Source organism: Elephantulus edwardii, unplaced genomic scaffold (assembly GCF_000299155.1).
Source record: "Elephantulus edwardii isolate Elephantulus edwardi_28Jun2011 unplaced genomic scaffold, EleEdw1.0 scaffold00157, whole genome shotgun sequence".
In the NCBI taxonomy this organism is placed as follows: domain Eukaryota; kingdom Metazoa; phylum Chordata; class Mammalia; order Macroscelidea; family Macroscelididae; genus Elephantulus; species Elephantulus edwardii.
Genome location: NW_006399907.1, coordinates 5,344,028 through 5,361,828, shown reverse-complemented (window position 1 = coordinate 5,361,828; position 17,801 = coordinate 5,344,028). Strand labels below are relative to the sequence as shown.

The following is a 17,801-nucleotide window of genomic DNA, read 5'->3' as shown; positions in this document are numbered from 1 at the left end:
GATCCATCTAACATCAGCTACAATATCCCTAGTACCACGACCCCTTCAAAACACAGCCTGGACTTCTGGTAGCTCTCTGCTGATGTGCTGTTCCAGTCGTTTTTGGATAATCTTCAGTAAAAACCTATATTTAGATCAAGAAATAGGCATATGAACAGAGCAAGAATCCATTGTATGGTTCAAAATCAGGAAGTGTGCCAAGGGTATATGTCTTTCTCCACACCTTTTCAATCTATATGTGGAACAGATCATGCAGGAAGCTGGACTTTAGGAAGAAGATTGTGGCATCGGGTTTTGAGGAAGACTCATCAACAACTTGTATTATGCAGGTGACATAACCTTGCTTGTCGAAACTGAGGAGTACCTGATATATTTGCTGTAGAAGGTGAAGGACTACAGTCTTCAATATGGATTGCTTCTCAACAGCAAGAAAACAAAGATACTAACCACTGGGCCAGTTGGCAGCATCATGATTGATGGAGAATAAATTGGTTAATAATAACATCTTGCCTGGATTCATAATAAATACTCTTGGCATCTGCAGTCAGGAAATCAAAAGATGATTTGCGTAGGGAAAGTGGGCTGTCAGGGATCAGAGTGCTAAAGAGCAACACTGTCAGTCTAGAGACTAAGGGACCCCTGATCCAGCCGGTGGTCTTCTCAATTAGTTGGTATACATTTGAGATCTGAATAGTGACTAAGGATGACAGAAGCAGAATTGATGTCTTTGAGTTGTGGTACTGGAGAAGAGTATGCAATGGACTACCAAGAGAACAAACAGGTCTGTCCTGGAGAAGGTAAAACCAGGTGGTTTGGAGGCAAGGATTTTTTTTATTTAATTTTTATATATTTTTAAAGTTGTTTTTTTTTTTAAAATTTTTACAGCATATTCTTCCCATTTAATTTTCCCCAATTCATTCATTTTTGCACATTTTTCTCCCTGCCCACCTCTCTACCCCATTTCACCTTTCTCTTTGAAAGGAAAAAAAAAAATCTTTGTTATACAACTCCTCTCCCCAAGTCCACAGTCTACTTTACTATGCATTTCATTTTCTGGAATCTTGTCCTGAAAATAATACCTAATGATATATTCCTTTTAAAAAGTTTTCTTATCTGTTTCAATGCAGTATACATTATTTATCCCCTCTTTTCTTAGGCTCCCTCCGACCTCGATGTCATCCTGTTTTACAACAGTGGCACAGTGCTGTATTTGTACATTTGTGACTGAGATACTTCACTCAGCATAATGTCCACCAGGCTCACCCTCTTTGTATAATATATCATGAGTTGCTTATCTTTCAGTGCAGTATAGTATTCTGTTGTGTGAATATATTACTGCTTCCTCTATCCATTCGTTTGTTGATGGGCACTTTTAGGTTGTTTCCAGCTGCTTGCTATTGTGAACAAAGCCACAATAAACATGGGTCTGCATATATCTACTTGGGTCACAATTTTGGTTTCTTTGGGATATATTCCCTGTAGTGGAATTACTGAGTCAAATGATATTTCAATGTGCAACATTTTGAGAAAGCGCCATACAGCCTTTCATAGTGGTTGTTGCACCATTTTACACTCCTGCAAACAGTGAATAATGTTTTCAGCTTCTCCACAACCTTGCCAGCATTTGTTGTTTGCTGCTCTGTTGAATTTTGCTGTTTTTACTGGGGTGAGATGATACCTCATAGTTGTTTTGATTTGCATCTCTCTTAGAGCTAGGGATTTTGAACATTTCTTCATGTATTTGTGTGCCATCTGAATGTCGTCTTTGGTGAAGTGTCTATGCATATCCTGTGCCCATTTTGCTCGGAGGCAAGGCTTTTGAATCTTTGTCTTACATACTTTTTATTCCTCAAATAGTCAGCCAAATATATTTATGGGTTGTGTAGGGGTTTTTTAATGCTAGCAATTATTTAAAGAAATCCCGTTATCTTTATATACTGAAATGTTATTCTGTATCTTTCTTCCTCTTCTCAGGGCAATTCCACATCCACGAGGCCATGCACACTTGGCAGCACTTGTCAACCATGACTGTAAGCAGTTTCTGAATTTTTTTTTTTTTTGAGGAAATGTATACTTTATTTGGTATTAATAGATTTGAACATATTCTTTTTTTAAATTTTTATTCATTCATTGTTACATCTTTGAAAAGAAAGTAGTGAGTGGGAGAGAGAGAGAAGAGAGTATGTGTGTGTGTGTGAGAGAGAGGGAGATACAATTTTAGTTACAGTTTAAAATACTGTTTGAAAATAGGCCAGCCTGAAAAACGTATCCAAAAATTTACTGACTCGAATTTTCTGTTATTGTCACATCATCTTCATTTCTGTTTGGTCATAGTTCAGAAGTTGCTGAGGTAGGAAGGAAAGCCTGAATGTTTTTTGTATTGCACTGAATATGTTTGTACTAATTTTTATGTGTAATAAAAACTGCATGCAAGGTACAATTTTTGTGAATGTAATTATGGACATATGCATTTGCATTTGTAAAGTATTCAAGTTAATATAAATTATTGTCACAAATATTAGTTTTTACAGTTTCCTTTGGAGAACAAAAACAAGTAATGCATTCCATTAGAAAAATTTTGGTGATGTTTAGCAGTAATGTAAAGTATTTTTAATAATGAGTATTAAGTATTAGTATAAAGTAATAAAACTATACGAGACTCTTCTCAATTGTTTTTAAACCTTTTGGTATGTGATTTGGACCAGAAAAGATGACTTTTTTAAAGAACAGAGTTACATAAACTATATTCTCTTAGAAGTTATATTTTACAAATTATGCATTTTTTGAGCATTTTACCAGAATTTACTGTTATACATTTATTTTCAGTTATTCCCATCATACTTATACATTTTTCTCAAAAGAATGATATTTTAAAGACTATACCTACAGATTTTAGATATTTTAATGTAAGCATGGATAAGATTATAAACTAGTCTCTACTATAGTTTTAAATAATACAATTTCTACTTAGTTGGTTTTATTTGTTTCCTCTTAGCTTACAACTTCTCTCATAGAATAGACCATTTGTCTTTTGGAGAGCTTGTTCCAGGAATTATTAATCCTTTAGATGGAACTGAAAAAATTGCTGTAGATCGTAAGTATTATGTAATTAACTCTATAGATTTGCATGCAGGAAATTATTCTTATAATTATTCTTAAAACATTAATATATTTTTAATAATTGTCACCTAGCTCTTGTGTAAACATGATCCTTATTGTGTGTGGAGAGCATATGTCTTAGTGTTGTTATTACTGATGTTGTCATGTGCTGTAGAGTTAGAACCAATTTATTGACCCTTCAGTGAGTTTTCAGAGGCTTTGAATCACACAAGAGGAGATTGTCCATCTTTCTCCTATATTACAGCTGTTGGACTTGAACTGCATGCCTTTGGGTCAGTAGTGCAATTCCTTACTTATTAGGCCATCATGCTGCAACATCTTCACCATTATTGCTATGTGTGAGCCCATTGTTGTTCTTCCCATGTCAGTCTATCTGATTGAGGGTCTTCCTTTTTTCTGATTCCACCACCCAATCTTTCTTCAGGGACTGGGCCCTCTAGATTACAAACTCAAGGTATGTAATTGGAAGTCTCTTCATCCTTACTTCACCAACTTTACTTCGTCAGATACAAAGTTTTTGTTCTTTTTTCTTATTATATTTGTGTTCTTCACCAACTTTTTTTTTATTAAATTTTATTTTCTTAATTAATTTCAATGAAAATTTACAAAGATTTTGGATTTCCATTCATTCATTGTTGCACTTTTCTCCCTGCCCCCCCCCCCCAGTTCACTCTTCTCTTTGAAAAGCGAAAGAAAAACTCCTTCATTGGTATCTTCACCAACTTCTTAATTTGAGCATGCCATTTTCCTTTCCATTGTCGAGGTTTCATGTACATACATTGTTAAGCACTGAGGAGTTGGAACCAATTTGTATCTGACTCACCAGTGGGTTTTCAGAGGTAGTAAATCACATTGAAGATTATACATCTTTCTCTCGCAGAGCAGCTGGTGGATTCAAACCACCATTTCCTGGGGTGGCAGCACAGTTCCAAAAATACCTTGACTTGAGTCAGACACAAATGGGTCAGACTTTGGACATCAAAGTGACATTTTTTCCCCTTCATAATTGGTCTTTTGCAGCTGATTTACACAATGCAGTGCATTGTTTGATTTCTTGACTGCTATTTTCATTGGCATTAATTATTGATTCAAGAAGAATAACAAATCCTTGACAGAAAGGACTCACAGAAGAAAATTTAAAATATTAAGGGTTGTGTTTGTTTTTTTTTTATGAGAAAAAATTTATATTGAGAATTAGCCCCCTGGACTCAGTTTAGATGATCTCAATTTAGTTGGCAACATCCAAAGCATCATAATCAGGAGCAAGTCGAACATAGGCCTTCTTCTCTCCATCAGGCGTAATCAAAGTGTTGACCTTAGCCACATCAATGTCATAGAGCTTCTTTTCAGCTTGTTTAATTTGGCGCTTGTTGGCCTTGACATCCACAATGAACACAGTTGTGTTGTTATCTTCTATCTTCTTCATAGCTGACTCAGTGGTCAGGGGAAATTTGATGATGGCATAGCAGTCAAGCTTGTTTCTCCTGGGGGGCGCTCTTCCGGGGGTATTTGGGCTGCCTTCGGAGTCTCAGCGTCTTAGGCCGCCGGAAGGTGGGTGACATGCGGATCTTCTTTTTTTTTTTTTTTTTTTTTGCTGTGGACACCATTCAGGACTGCCTTCTTGGCCTTTAATGCCTTTGCTTTGGCTTCAGTTTTGGGAGGGGCAGGGCCTTCCTTCTTAGCTTTCGGCGCCTTCATAGAAAGGGCAAAATATTAAGATTTTTAAAGTAGGAACAATCAGAATTAGAATGTAAACACTCTCTAAATATATGAAAGATTAATATGTTAATAGGATATGTCTCATTACTGCATATTTACCTAAGAAAGTTTTGACATCTTTAGAATTGTTTTCTTTGTAAATATGACAGATTTCTAAAAAATATTTTTATCATCTTAGAGACCTCTTTGAAGAATTGTGCAAGAACCAGAAACTAAAACACTTCCAATGTGGTTTATGTATTAAACATTCATATGACTGCTGTTTAGTTGATTTCAATTCATAGCAACTGTCTGTCGATTTGTTGGACTATAAATCTTCACTCAACCAGATTGCTTCATTTTTTCCCTCCTCCCATGAAGTGGCTGCTGGGCTGAATGGCCATCTTTTAAATTAGCTAGCCTTTAGTTAGCAGCTCAACATTTAACCAATCTGTCTACCAAATGTTAGAGAAATACTGCCTTGTAACTACTAACTTATTCATTGTTCTCAAGTCATAACTCCCTCCATTTGGTTTCTGAGACTGTAAATTGCACAGGAGGTAATGGTGCTTCTTTCTCTCATGGAACTTCTGGTGGATTTAAACCACCAGAACTTTGGCTTACCAGTGCAACTCCCTTAAAATACAAAATTCAGTGCTTCTTAGTTGAGTCCAGCTTATAGCAACCCTTGATCACGATTTCAAGACTGTAAATCTCAATGTGAGAAGACACTGCATATCTTGTTTATTTGAATAGCCACCCTTTCTCTTAGCTTAATGTGCCACATCACCAGCGCTCCTCCTTATGGCATAGATACTTTTTATTTTTAGCTTTTGCTCTATTTATGATGGAAAAGTGATTTACTTAACTTTGAAGAATATGATCTGTTCTCATGTTTCCTGAAAGTGTTTTATTGCTTCCCCATTCCTAAGATGTGATAATGTATGACATGCTCCATCCATCAGACCTTTCGAGGATTTCCAAGTCGTCTTCTGCTATTAGAAAACTAGGGATTTTAATCTTCATACATTTAATGGCTTAAATTTTTTATTTTATTTTAGTCCCATCTCTTAATTTTATAATCTGATATATTAAGAATACTTTGCTTAGAATAGATGCTTTATGGTAAGTATGTTGTTGTAACTTTATTTTTTTGGAAGCAGGAGTAGCATCCACTTTCTAAACAACATTCCTCCAGAAACTATGAACTTTGATAAATGTTGATAGTTGTAGAGGGGCTTCAGGCTTTTTGTGAATAGGGTCACTATGAGTCATGCTCTCAAAGGCCATCAACAACAAAACTTTATTTTACACTTTACTCTTGCTAATTTTTCTACTATATTTTGTATATTTCATATTTGAAAAAATGGTGACTGTACTTATAAAGGTGTAAAATGAACAAGAGCCACGTGGGAAGGGCCATATCTGGCCTTTATCAACTACACTGAGGGAAACTATCCCCATCCACAGCATCCGTAATGTAAAACCAGTTCCCATGAGGTCAGACATGTCACCCACACTTTCATGCCTCTTTCCACTCATCATTTCAACACCAATCTTACTGCTTTTCTGGGACCAAAATATGATATGATAGTTCACAGTCCATATAGAACCATATTGGGAGAGTCAAAAGGTTATAATTCAGATTAATAACAGAATATAGTCAAGACAGCTCCCAAAATCAAAATAATACCTCAGTCTTGAGTCTCGTGGTGTTCCCAAGTTCTCAGTCCTTCCATTATTGGCTTTCCTCCCCCAATTGTTCAACAAAGTTCTCGGACCCGCTGATATTGCCTTTCCACCCAGTTGTACAACAATGTTCACATTCCTACCACTATTGGCTTCCCCTCCCATAAGTGTCCACCGCACATCAATTTCCCAGTTCAGCCATTGCTGCTGCTGCCATTCTGAAGCCTGTCCTGCATTTTACCAAGTTTAGTCTGTTTCTCTTCTCTGGCTGTGGGAAGAATTCTTCTGGTGGGAGAAGATCTTCTCTGCAGCTAGAGCTGTTCAATTTATTGGCAAGACTAGCCAGTCCTCTTGTAGATTGTTGAGATTGGCCAGTACCCTTGTGGGATGCTAGCTCGCAATCTCTTTGTGGATAAGCCAACATATGTCACTTGCATAGTCCTGCTCCTCTACATAATAAGTCATCCACACTAGAAAAGATATATAGAAAGACAAACTTCATAGAAGGATAGATAAATTTCTATTTCATCATTTCTAATATATGTGTGTATATTTTTAAAGAGCTCTGGTACTGTATAATGTATCGGGCTGATAACTAAAAGCTCTATAATTCTAAGACACCAGTATCTCTGGTAGAAAGATGGGCAGGCATCCTTCCCCTCCTTTAAAGATTTAGAGTCTGAGCAAGCTCTGGTGGCCTAGTGGCAAGAAGCTGCACCACAATCCCAGAGGTGGTGGTTGTTGTTGTTATGTGCCATCGAGTTGTTTGCAACTCATAGCGACCCTATGTACAAGAGCTCTAAATGCTGTTCTATCCTGTGCCAACCTAGCCAACTCAAGCACTTATTCCCACCGCTCCAGTCACAGAATCGATCCGTCTCATCAAAGGTCTTCCTCTCCTTTGCCTCCCCTCCACTCTGCCAAACATGATGTTCCTCTCCAAGGACCAGTCCCTCCTTGCAACATGCCCAAAGTATGTCAGACGAAGCTTCAAAATCCTTGATTCCAGGGAACACTCTGGCTTCACCCTCTCCAGGACAAACCTGTTTGTTCTCCTAGCAGTCCATGGTATATTCAGCATTCTTCTCCAGCACCACAGCTCAAAGGCATCAATCCTCTTTCTATCAACCCTATTCACTGTCCAACTCTCTGATGCGTACCACGTAATTGCGAAGACTACAGCCCGGATCAGGCGTACCTTAGTCTCCAATCTGACATCGTTGCTCTTCAGTACTCTTGAGAGGTCCCTCACAGCTGACTTTCCCAATGCAATTCGTCTCCTGATTTCCTGGCTGCTGTTACCAAGAGTGTTGACTGTGGAGCCAAGTAAATTAAAACTGTTAACTATCTCAATCTCTTCACCATCCATGCTGATGCTGCCAATTGGCCCAGTGGTTAGAATCTTTGTTTTCTTGATGTTGAGCTTCAGTCCATATAGAAGGCTGTAGTCCTTGATCTTCTGCATCAAGTGCTTCAGGTCCTCCTCAGTTTCAGCAAGCAGGGTTGTGTCATCTGCATAACGCAGGTTGTTGATGATTCTTCCACCAATCCTGATGCCGCATTCCTTTTCTTATAGCCCAGCGTCTCGGATGATCTGTTCTGCATACAGATTGAAAAGGTATGGAGACAGAATACATCCCTGACGAACCCCCTTCTTAATTTTGAACCATGTAGTGTCTCCTTGATCTGTTCTGACAACTGTCTCTTGGTCCAAGTATCAGTTTTGTATTAGCGCAATCAAATGTTCTGGGATTCCCATTCTTCTCAGAGTCAGCCAGAGCTTGTTGTGATCCACACAGTCAAAAGCCTTTTTGCATAGTCAATGAAGCACAGATAGACATTCTTCTGGTATTCTTTGCTTTCTGCTAAGATCCATCTGACATTAGCTATAATATCCCTAGTACCACGACCTCTTCTAAATCCAGCCTGCACATCTGGCAGTTCTCTGTTGGTGTATTGTTCCAAACATTTTTGGATAATTTTCAGCAGAATCTTGCTTGCGTGTGATATCAGTGGTATTGTTCGATAATTTCCACACTCTGTTGGCTCACCTTTCTTTGGAATGGGAACAAATATTGATCTTTTCCAGTCAGTGGGCCAGCTGGCTGTTCTCCAGATTTCTTGGCACAACTTAGTGAGCACATCCAGGCCAGTGTCTGTTGAAATATGTCAATTGGTATGCCGTCAACTCCTGGAGCCTTGTTTCTTGCCAATTCCTTCAGAGCAATTTGAACTTCCTCTTTCATCACCTTAGGCTCTTGCTCATATGTCATTTCATGAAATTCGTGTCAGCCAATTCCTTCTGATACAGTGACTCTGTGTATTCCTTACGTCTTCTCTTGATACTTTCTGGATCATTTAATATACTACCCAAAGTATCCTTAAGTATTGCCACCCGTGGTTTGAATTTGTTTTTCAGTTCCTTCAGAGTCCCTTTTGATTTTCTGTCTCCAGCTCTCTGCACATTTCATTATAGTATCTTGCTTTACTGTCCCGGGCTGCCTTTTGAAATTTTCTGTTTAGCTCTTTGATTTCTTAGTTTCTTCCTTTAGCTTTGGTTTCTCGGTACTCTAATGCAATATTCAGAGTCTCATCTGACATCCATCTTGGTCTTTTCTTCTTTTTCAGCCTTTGTAACGATCTTTTGCTTTCTTCATGCAAACCAGCGGTACATGGTTCAAATCTACCAGATGCTCTGCTGGAGAAGGAGGGACAGTCTCCTCCTGTACCAGTCAGATCTGATTTGACGGTACACGCACAAAAAGATAATAAAATAAAATAAATTGTAAAAAAAAGATTTAGAGCCTGGAAACCAGTCGACGATATCTGAGTCACAATGGACTTGACAGCTGTGACTTTGGAGTTCATCTTGTTTTCCTTTTTAGATTTTTGTTAGAGCTGGGCTTTATAAATAATTTACCAAGTGTAAGTTTAATTCTTTAATAGATTCTTTCTTTAAAATTTATTTTTATTGTTAAGTCATAAGTAACATTCAATTTCAAAATGTATTTCCTAGAAAAAGGATATATTTGAGAACAGTTCTCTTGTTACTGAATTGATGATAAAAACTTGTTTTCTTTTCATTCCAGACAACCAGATGTTCCAATATTTTATTACAGTTGTGCCAACAAAACTACATACATATAAAATTTCAGCAGACACTCATCAGTTTTCTGTGACTGAAAGGGTAAATTGATTTTATATAGTCTCTCTCTCACCTATGAAATAAGTGTGACGTTTCATTTTGTACTCTTTCCCTTATTTAAAAATATGTGGGAAGTTTTGAAATTGTATTAACTTTTTTTAAAGTCAGTATTATTTGAAAAAGGAGTGTTACTATATTGTATTGGAGAAAAGAAATAGATTTTTTTTAAAAAGGAAGAATAAGTATGAATACATTTTTTTTTAAAAATTGGAAATATTTTGTGTTCATTTGAGATTTGAAATTGTTAAGCTCTAATAGTAGTATTTTATTCTTAATATCTTTATTTTGTAATTTTTCATATTTGGTTTAGACAGTCCTTATCTGCTAGCATATTACCTGATTTCTGTTATTTATCGTATTAAAAATATAGCTAACACAGAAAAATCTTAGTTAATGTGAATAGTATAATAAATTTAGAGTTTGCTTTCTGAATTAGTGCTTTGTGTTCATCTGATTGATATAATGAAACATCTTTCATTCTCAGCATGAATTGACCATAGTGAAATATTTACAAAGAGGAGCAAAGTTTTGTAACTAGATTTAACTAGATTGTAACTAGTTTAATAGATTTCTCACCTGCTCTGGGACTGTGTTTGCTTCTTATGTTTCTGAGTGTTAACTATCCAAATATTAGTTGTTGTTGTTGTTGTTGTTGTTGTTATTGTTATGTGCCATCGAGTCACTTGCGACATATAGTGAACGTATGTACAACAGCCCTAAACTCTGTTCTATCCTGTCCCAATCTCACAGTCTCTGACACACTCATCCTGATTACCCCAGTCACTGAATCAATCCACCTCATAGAGGGCCTTCCCCTCCTGCGCCTGCCCTCCACCCTCCCAAATATGATGTCCTTCTCCAAGGACCGTTCTCTCCTTACAACATGACCAAAATATGTTAGATGGAGCCTCAGAATCTTTGCCTCCAAGGAGCAGCCCGGTTTGACCCTTTCCAGGGTGAATCTGTTTGTTTCCTTAGCAGTCAATGGTATTCTCAATACTCTTCTCCAGCACCACAGCTCAAAAGGCATCAATTCTCCTTCTATCCTCCCTAGTCATTGTCCAATTCTCTGCTGCATAACAAATGATTGCAAAGACCATGGCATGTATCAGATGCACCTTAGTCTCCAGAGAGAATTAGCTAATATTCAAATTAAAATTGTTGTTTTTGTTTACCTTTGAGTTGGAACCAGTAGTAGCTGACCCTCGAGTAGATTTTAGAGGCAGTAAATCACACTACCTATCTTTCTCCCCCAAAACAGCTGGTAGGCTCAACCATATACCTTTGTGTTGACAGTACAATTCCAGAGGGCTTCGCAAAACAAAATCTAAAATTTTAATTTTATAAAAAATGAATGGAAATTCAAAATATCTTTAATTGTTCATTAAAATTATTAAAATAAAATAAAAAGAATAAATATTATGCACTAGTGACTGAAGACCAGATTGTGTGTGTCATCAAGGACATCATCCATGAAGAAAGCCAAAGGCCATTAAAAGGCAGGGGAAAAAAACAAAAGACCAAAACAGATGTTAGGATAGATTCTGAAACTTGCATTGGAGGGGGAAAAAAGTCAAAACAAGGAGAAGGAATGCTGAAGTTAGAAAGCTAAACAATATATTTCAGAGAACATCTGGAGAAGACAGAGTAAAGTATTATAACAAAATGTGCAAGGAGCTGAAGTGAGAAGAAAAAAGTTTTAAAAATTTGTCTCCTTCTGTATCAATTTTTGTGATGGTAATGCTATAATGTATGATGAAATGCTCAGTAATGACAGAATTTCCCTTGCTCTTGGGACATTAGGTGGGAAGTATAACATATGTGTGTGTGCGTTTGTGTGTGTGTGTGTGTGTGTGTGTGTGTGTAAAGATAGAGGGAGAGGAAATGAGTGTGTGTGTATGTGTATACACAAATATTTATTATACCATTCCTTCAGCATTTTTGTAGAGGTGACAAGTTCTTGTATTTAAGACTGATAAAAACTAGAAAATCAGAAAATTCATACACTTGGGAAGGCTTTGGGGGAAGAGATCATATATGCATTGCTATGGGAAAGCAAAATATTGTAGTCTTTCTGGAACAAATATAGTAATACCTGCAAAATGACATGTGCATTGACCCTTTGCCCCAAGGTCTCCATGAAAACCATCCCAAAGATATACTGGATAAAGAAAAAAATTTTGTGTCAAATACTGTTCATGTTATTTGAAGAAGCAAAGGATTAGAACCAACCTGCATAACACTGTTAAACTATGGAGGAATATGTGACTGTTATTAAAAAAAGAATAAACTCTTTATTAAAAATGAAAAAGAACACATGAAATCCAAGTCTCAGAACATTTGACTTTTGAGGGAAATAATATAAACACTGATGAGTTACCTAAATTGTTATGTTTTATTTAAAAGAGAAACAATAGCTGGAGTTGGTAAAATGTGTGAGGTGGTGTGCAGATGGACCTTCCTGATTTGTTCAAATATTGATATGCTTCAAATCAATGCAATATGTTTTCATCTGTGTTTTATCTTACATAGTTTGAAATAAACAACAACAGGAAGTTAATTTATTTTAATCTTTTGTGTGTGTGTGTGTACTTCTAGGCTTTTTTTTTTTAATTTTAATGAACATTTACAGAAATTTTGGATGTCCATTCATTCATTATTGCATTTTTCTCCCTGCCCAACCCTCCCCCCCCACCAAGTTCGCTTCTCTCCTTGAAAAGTAAAATTCTTTCATTGGTATACAATCCCCCCTCTCCGTCCCCCACCATCCCGAGTATACTCCACTATACAACCTTAATTCTGGACTCTTGTGAAAACCCTAATACCCTATCTTATATCGCTTTTAAATTGTTCTCTCCCTCATCTGTTTCAATGCAGTATACACAACTTATCGAATTTTTCTCAGTCCTACCCCAACTCTGATGTCAGTCCCATTCTACAACAGTGGCACCATGCAGTGTTTGTCCTTTTGTGACAGATATTTCACTCAGCATAATGTTCTCCAGGGTCACCCACTTTGAATAATATTGCATGAGTTCCTTGTTTTTCATTGCAGTGTAGTATTCCACTGTGTGAATATACAATAGCTTTTCTATCCATTCGTTTGTTGGTGGGCACTTAGGTTGTTTCCAACTCCTTGCTACTGTGAACAAAGCCGTGATAAACATGGGTGTTTTAATCTTTTTTAAATGGGTTGGAAGTAAATAAAGTTGCTTTTCTAAGAAAATACGAAATAATTCTTCCCTTTGCTAGTTTCAAGAGTTACCCATATAAAGAGTGCAGGATAATTTGATTGTCTCTGAAAGCCTTCGTAGTCCTTTCAAAAGAAATTTGGATGTTCCAGATTTAGAGGATCAAAACTTAATATTGACTGTACAAGCAACCAGGAATGGGAAAGAAGGAAGAAGAGAATTAAAGTTATTAGATAATTTGGGAGCAAGGAAAGACAATAAATGATAAAAGGTTAATAGTAATTCATGAATAATGCTAGTCTATTATAATTGTTATAAAATGTGTTTGAATAAAGATGTATTAATGATTGAATGAAAAACTAACATGATTTGCAAAATTACTGATTTGAAAAAATATTTTTAAAAGATGTTATGATATGGATATGAATTCTCTTTTTTCCTCCTATTTCCCTTTATGCTTATGCTTTCCTCATAGGAGCGTGTCATTAACCATGCTGCAGGCAGCCATGGAGTCTCTGGGATATTTATGAAATACGATCTCAGTTCTCTTATGGTGACAGTTACTGAAGAGCATATGCCATTCTGGCAATTCTTTGTAAGACTCTGTGGTATTGTTGGAGGAATCTTTTCAACAACAGGTTAATGTTCCTTTCTTATTTTGTCTAATTTCAAGAAGTGTTGCTTATACTGAAGTCAACATGCTTATACTTAAAAAAAGACAAGAAATACACATCCTTGTGTTTTAATATTTGAAGAACTTTCAGAGATTTAATTCGAAAGCAGAAAAATTAAACTGATTAATCATTAAACCTACGTTCATGGCATTCATTGATTTAAAGGAGATTGCACTGCACTGTATCCTAGAAAGATGCAGACATTTAGCATCAGATAGAATAAGAATTTAATCCAGATTTTGCTATTTGGTGATAGTCTTGGATTAACCATATACCTTTTCTTAAGATTGTTTTTTTATCAATAAAAAATGGGAAACATACCTGATTTGCAAGGATATTGTAGAATTCAATAACTGTGTACCCAGAAAGAGAAATTATGTTCTTTATTTAAGATATTATAAACGAATGAATAGGCTTTTTAGTAAAAATGTTTATCAATGCTGCATTTAAATTCATGGTGTTGGTATTAATATTTTTCACTTGTGTAAATATGTAATATATTCGGCATCCTTGAGGAGATTACTCTGACAAGATTAGAAATTCTCTGATCTCATAACAAAGAAAAATTATCTTGAAATGTAACTATCTTGATTATTTTCGGTCATAAAAATTAATAAAGCAAACTTTCTTAATCTAATACATTAGTTAGCTGATTTTTTAAAATTTTTACATAGTAGTTTATGATTGATTTAATTAAAGGCATCTATTTTCTGATGATGTATTATATAAACCTATTTTTTTTTTTATTACAGGCATGTTACATGGAATTGGAAAATTTATAGTTGAAATAGTTTGCTGTCGTTTCAGACTTGGAGCCTACAAACCTGTCAATTCTGTAAGTGATGTAGTATAAATGGTACTGATCTATAAGCCAAAGTATCTTTGTTACGTTTTTAAAATATTATATTTAGCTGCCCAGAAAGAAACTTTCCAAAATCAATCTTTAAAGACAATAGTGTAAGGACTAAAAGTAATGTTTTGAAATTTTTTTTTTCTTACCTCTAGATCCCCTTTGAAGATGGCCACACAGACAACCACTTACCTCTTTTAGAAAATAATACACATTAACACCTCTCAAAGGAGAAAAACTTTTTGCCTGGAACAGAAAACCTTTTTTTAATAATAAAATATTGTGCAATATATACAAAGGAAAGAAAATATGAGTGAGAAGCAGGAAACATACAATGGGAAAAAAGAAAAAGAAACAAACCCCAAAGTGAAAACCTATATATATTTTGTCTGTTACAAATGTCCTAGAAGAAATTATGCCTCTAATCAGTGACTAAAGCCAACTGGAGTATTACTTTGAAGATGACCCTTCTGATAACTTTCACAACAAATGGGCAGTATCCCAACTCAGACCTGGTGACCAAAAGCCTGAAAAGAAAACATCAAACGTCTCAAAAGAAAAAGGCATTGTTAAGTGCAAATGTTTGTGCCCTTTTGTTCTTAAAAGATTTTATCAGAATAAAATATGGAAAACTAGTCTAGACTTTAAAAATTGTAATCAGGTCACATTATTCAAAAAGACAAGTTTGAACTAGTCCCCCTCTTATAGCCATATTATTGTTAAGCCATATTGATAAGACTGTGTGTCCATTAATTTGGTCTGAGAAAGGTAACCTTTTTTAAAAAAAAAAAAATCTTGTCCTTAACATTCCTAACTATTCAAAACTAAATTCTCCAGAAGCAGATGCATGGGCACAATGATACAAACCAGAAGTATTATTGACACGATTTATACTGGGGACTTTCATAAGTAGAAGAAAGCACATTTTTTAAGAACATATGACATTTAACTTGATATCATATTGGTATCTTTTTAAGGAGAAAGTAAAGATGATATAAAGATTCACTTCTAATGATGGAAATTTCGAGTTTGTCAGATAGTAAGAGAGAAAAGGAGCATGTAATGAAATATTTTATACATGCCATAGTGAGTGGGGAACAGGGTAACTTAAAATAGAAGGGTGAAGCAATTATTAAGTCTACTTAATGTCAAATTTGAGAGACACTGCTGTATTTAAACAATTTCTACTAAACCAGATTACTAAATAAGTATCTGCATTTAGGTGTCCTGAGTGTGAGTGGCTCTGTTGTAGTGTATTCTAGCTTTCTTACTATTTAAGGTTTGATTTTACATTTTTTTAATATAAGAGATTGAAAATAATGAGGGTGCTATCATGCAGGTGCCATTAAAGACCGTATTTAGACTTTGAGTGCCAGCATCACTTTTTGTAATACTTAAAAGATTCATCAACTAAGTCCCTTAACTTTAAATTTTTAAGGGAATTGGAACACCGGATGCCAGGTAAATTAACAGAGCCTAGACTGAAAGATACCAGTGCTGGCTTTTAGGAAAAAATATTTTTTTAAAAAGAGTTTCCTTGCAAGCAATTGGGACAGACTTGAGAGGTGGGAAAAGTGACAAAATTACATTAAATTTTATTTTAGATGATATTTTGCAGTTGATAACAGAAATGGTTATGTTTAAAATATGGCATTAAGTACTATGCAGTCTTTTGATTAACATAGATGCCATAACAAACCTTGAAAATATTTAAGAAGCATGAAAAGCTCAAAGAAATAAATATGATTTATTTTAGACTTGTTTTCTTCAGCTATTTTTCCAGTAAACTTCAAATGAATGGAAGAATTCTCAAAAGACATTTTAATGAGCAAACATTAAAATCCTACTAAATTAAAATGGAATATTGGTATCTGAGTCTGCATGTTAGAAATTCAGTCAGTTGCTAGGTTTTATTTTAAATGGGTGAAAAATACCTGAGTAGATTTAAGATTCTTTTCTTTCATTTAGCATTATAAAAGGTTAGTTCTTGAAAGAGAATTTTTAAATTAGTTTCATGCTTAAATCTTTTCTTTTTCAAATATACTAAAGGCTTAATGGAATTAAGCTGTCCCAGTAAAATTCACTATAAAAGGAATTTTTAAAAAATCAGAATCCTGTTTTGCCATTGATTTCTACTAAATGTTAGTTTCACCTAACACTCTTCAAACAGGGTCTTGTTTTTGATAGTGAAACTTCAGATTTTGGCCAGCTCTGTGTTTAACGAATTATACCTGTAGATGAGGGTCTTGTGGCAGTTTATCTCACCAAGTGTTTCTTTTCCTTTACTTAGTGGACTGACTTAGCTATTCTTAAACTCTGCTCTGTGCCTAAGATGTCTTCACCCAAAAATATCCATTACTCAACCATCTTTATTTTTTTTATTGAGGTATTTATATCTCTTGAATGTTTTTTTAGCCTGAAAGTGAGGCCTCAAATTATGTGAAATGGATTTTTTTTTTAGCCATCTTTGCCTATAATGACCTGTTAAAAAAATTTGAATAGGTGAATATTTACTACAGTATTTGTACATTTCCAATTACCTTTTTGGAAAAGCTTTACTTAGAATAGGTATTTGTTGGAATTACAACATTATTTCTACTTCTTAGGTGGTTATTATTAAACTGTTCTTACATATGTTATATAACACAAAAGCACTTAATTTTTACAAAAAAAAAACCAAGTACAATTGTTTTCCGTTTTTAATATAAGCTTTGCCATTCAGAAAGGAATAACTAAGATCTCATTGTTGATGGTGTAAATAGGTATATATTGTTCATTCTATGTTTTTTTGTCTTGAGTTATTAAAATATTACAAAATAAATGTATATACAGTTTCTGATGGGCAGTCTCCTCCTGTGCAATTTACAGCCTCTGAAAACACAAAGGAGGGTAACTATGAGTTGATTCTGAATCAACATATAACGCATAACAACTACTTCAATTAAAGAGTTTACACTTGAGTTCAAGACTCATATTTCTGATTATTTAAAATATATTTAAACATGAACCTCAGGACATTTTAAATCGCAGTATGCCCTTTAATCTGTCAGTTGTTTTTATCTTTCAACCTCTAGCAAACATTGAGTAAACCAGTTTAGTTACCCTTTATTCACCATGGTCAAATAATGCATTATTTCTTCGTGGCTGTATAAATACCTGGATTGTTCCTCAATTATTCCCTTATTGTAATGATATCATTAAAATGTCATTTTCTTTGTCCCTTTCTGAATTTTTCTTCCTTTGCTTCAGTTTAGGATTAGGAAACAAACTACTTTTGACTTTTTGTTTTTCTTTCACAGTTTTATTTTTTGAGGAGACAGGGAACATAAAACATTTCAAATGCTGTCTTAACCCCAAACGTTTAGGTTTATAGT

At 35.1% G+C, this 17,801-nt stretch overlaps 1 protein-coding gene across 1 annotated transcript in view; it reads left to right on the top strand.

Annotated features, from left to right (window-relative positions):
• Positions 1 to 14,760, top strand: part of ERGIC2 (ERGIC and golgi 2) — a 64,188-nt gene extending 49,428 nt beyond the window's left edge. Inside the window, exons 9-14 of the mRNA XM_006895072.1 lie at positions 1,975 to 2,030; positions 2,996 to 3,094; positions 9,597 to 9,694; positions 13,379 to 13,541; positions 14,330 to 14,412; positions 14,583 to 14,760. Coding sequence (XP_006895134.1) covers positions 1,975 to 2,030; positions 2,996 to 3,094; positions 9,597 to 9,694; positions 13,379 to 13,541; positions 14,330 to 14,412; positions 14,583 to 14,645 — 562 coding nt within the window. The 3' untranslated portion in view covers positions 14,646 to 14,760. The remainder of the gene's footprint in view (positions 1 to 1,974; positions 2,031 to 2,995; positions 3,095 to 9,596; positions 9,695 to 13,378; positions 13,542 to 14,329; positions 14,413 to 14,582) is intronic.
• Positions 14,761 to 17,801: the final 3,041 nt, after the last annotated feature.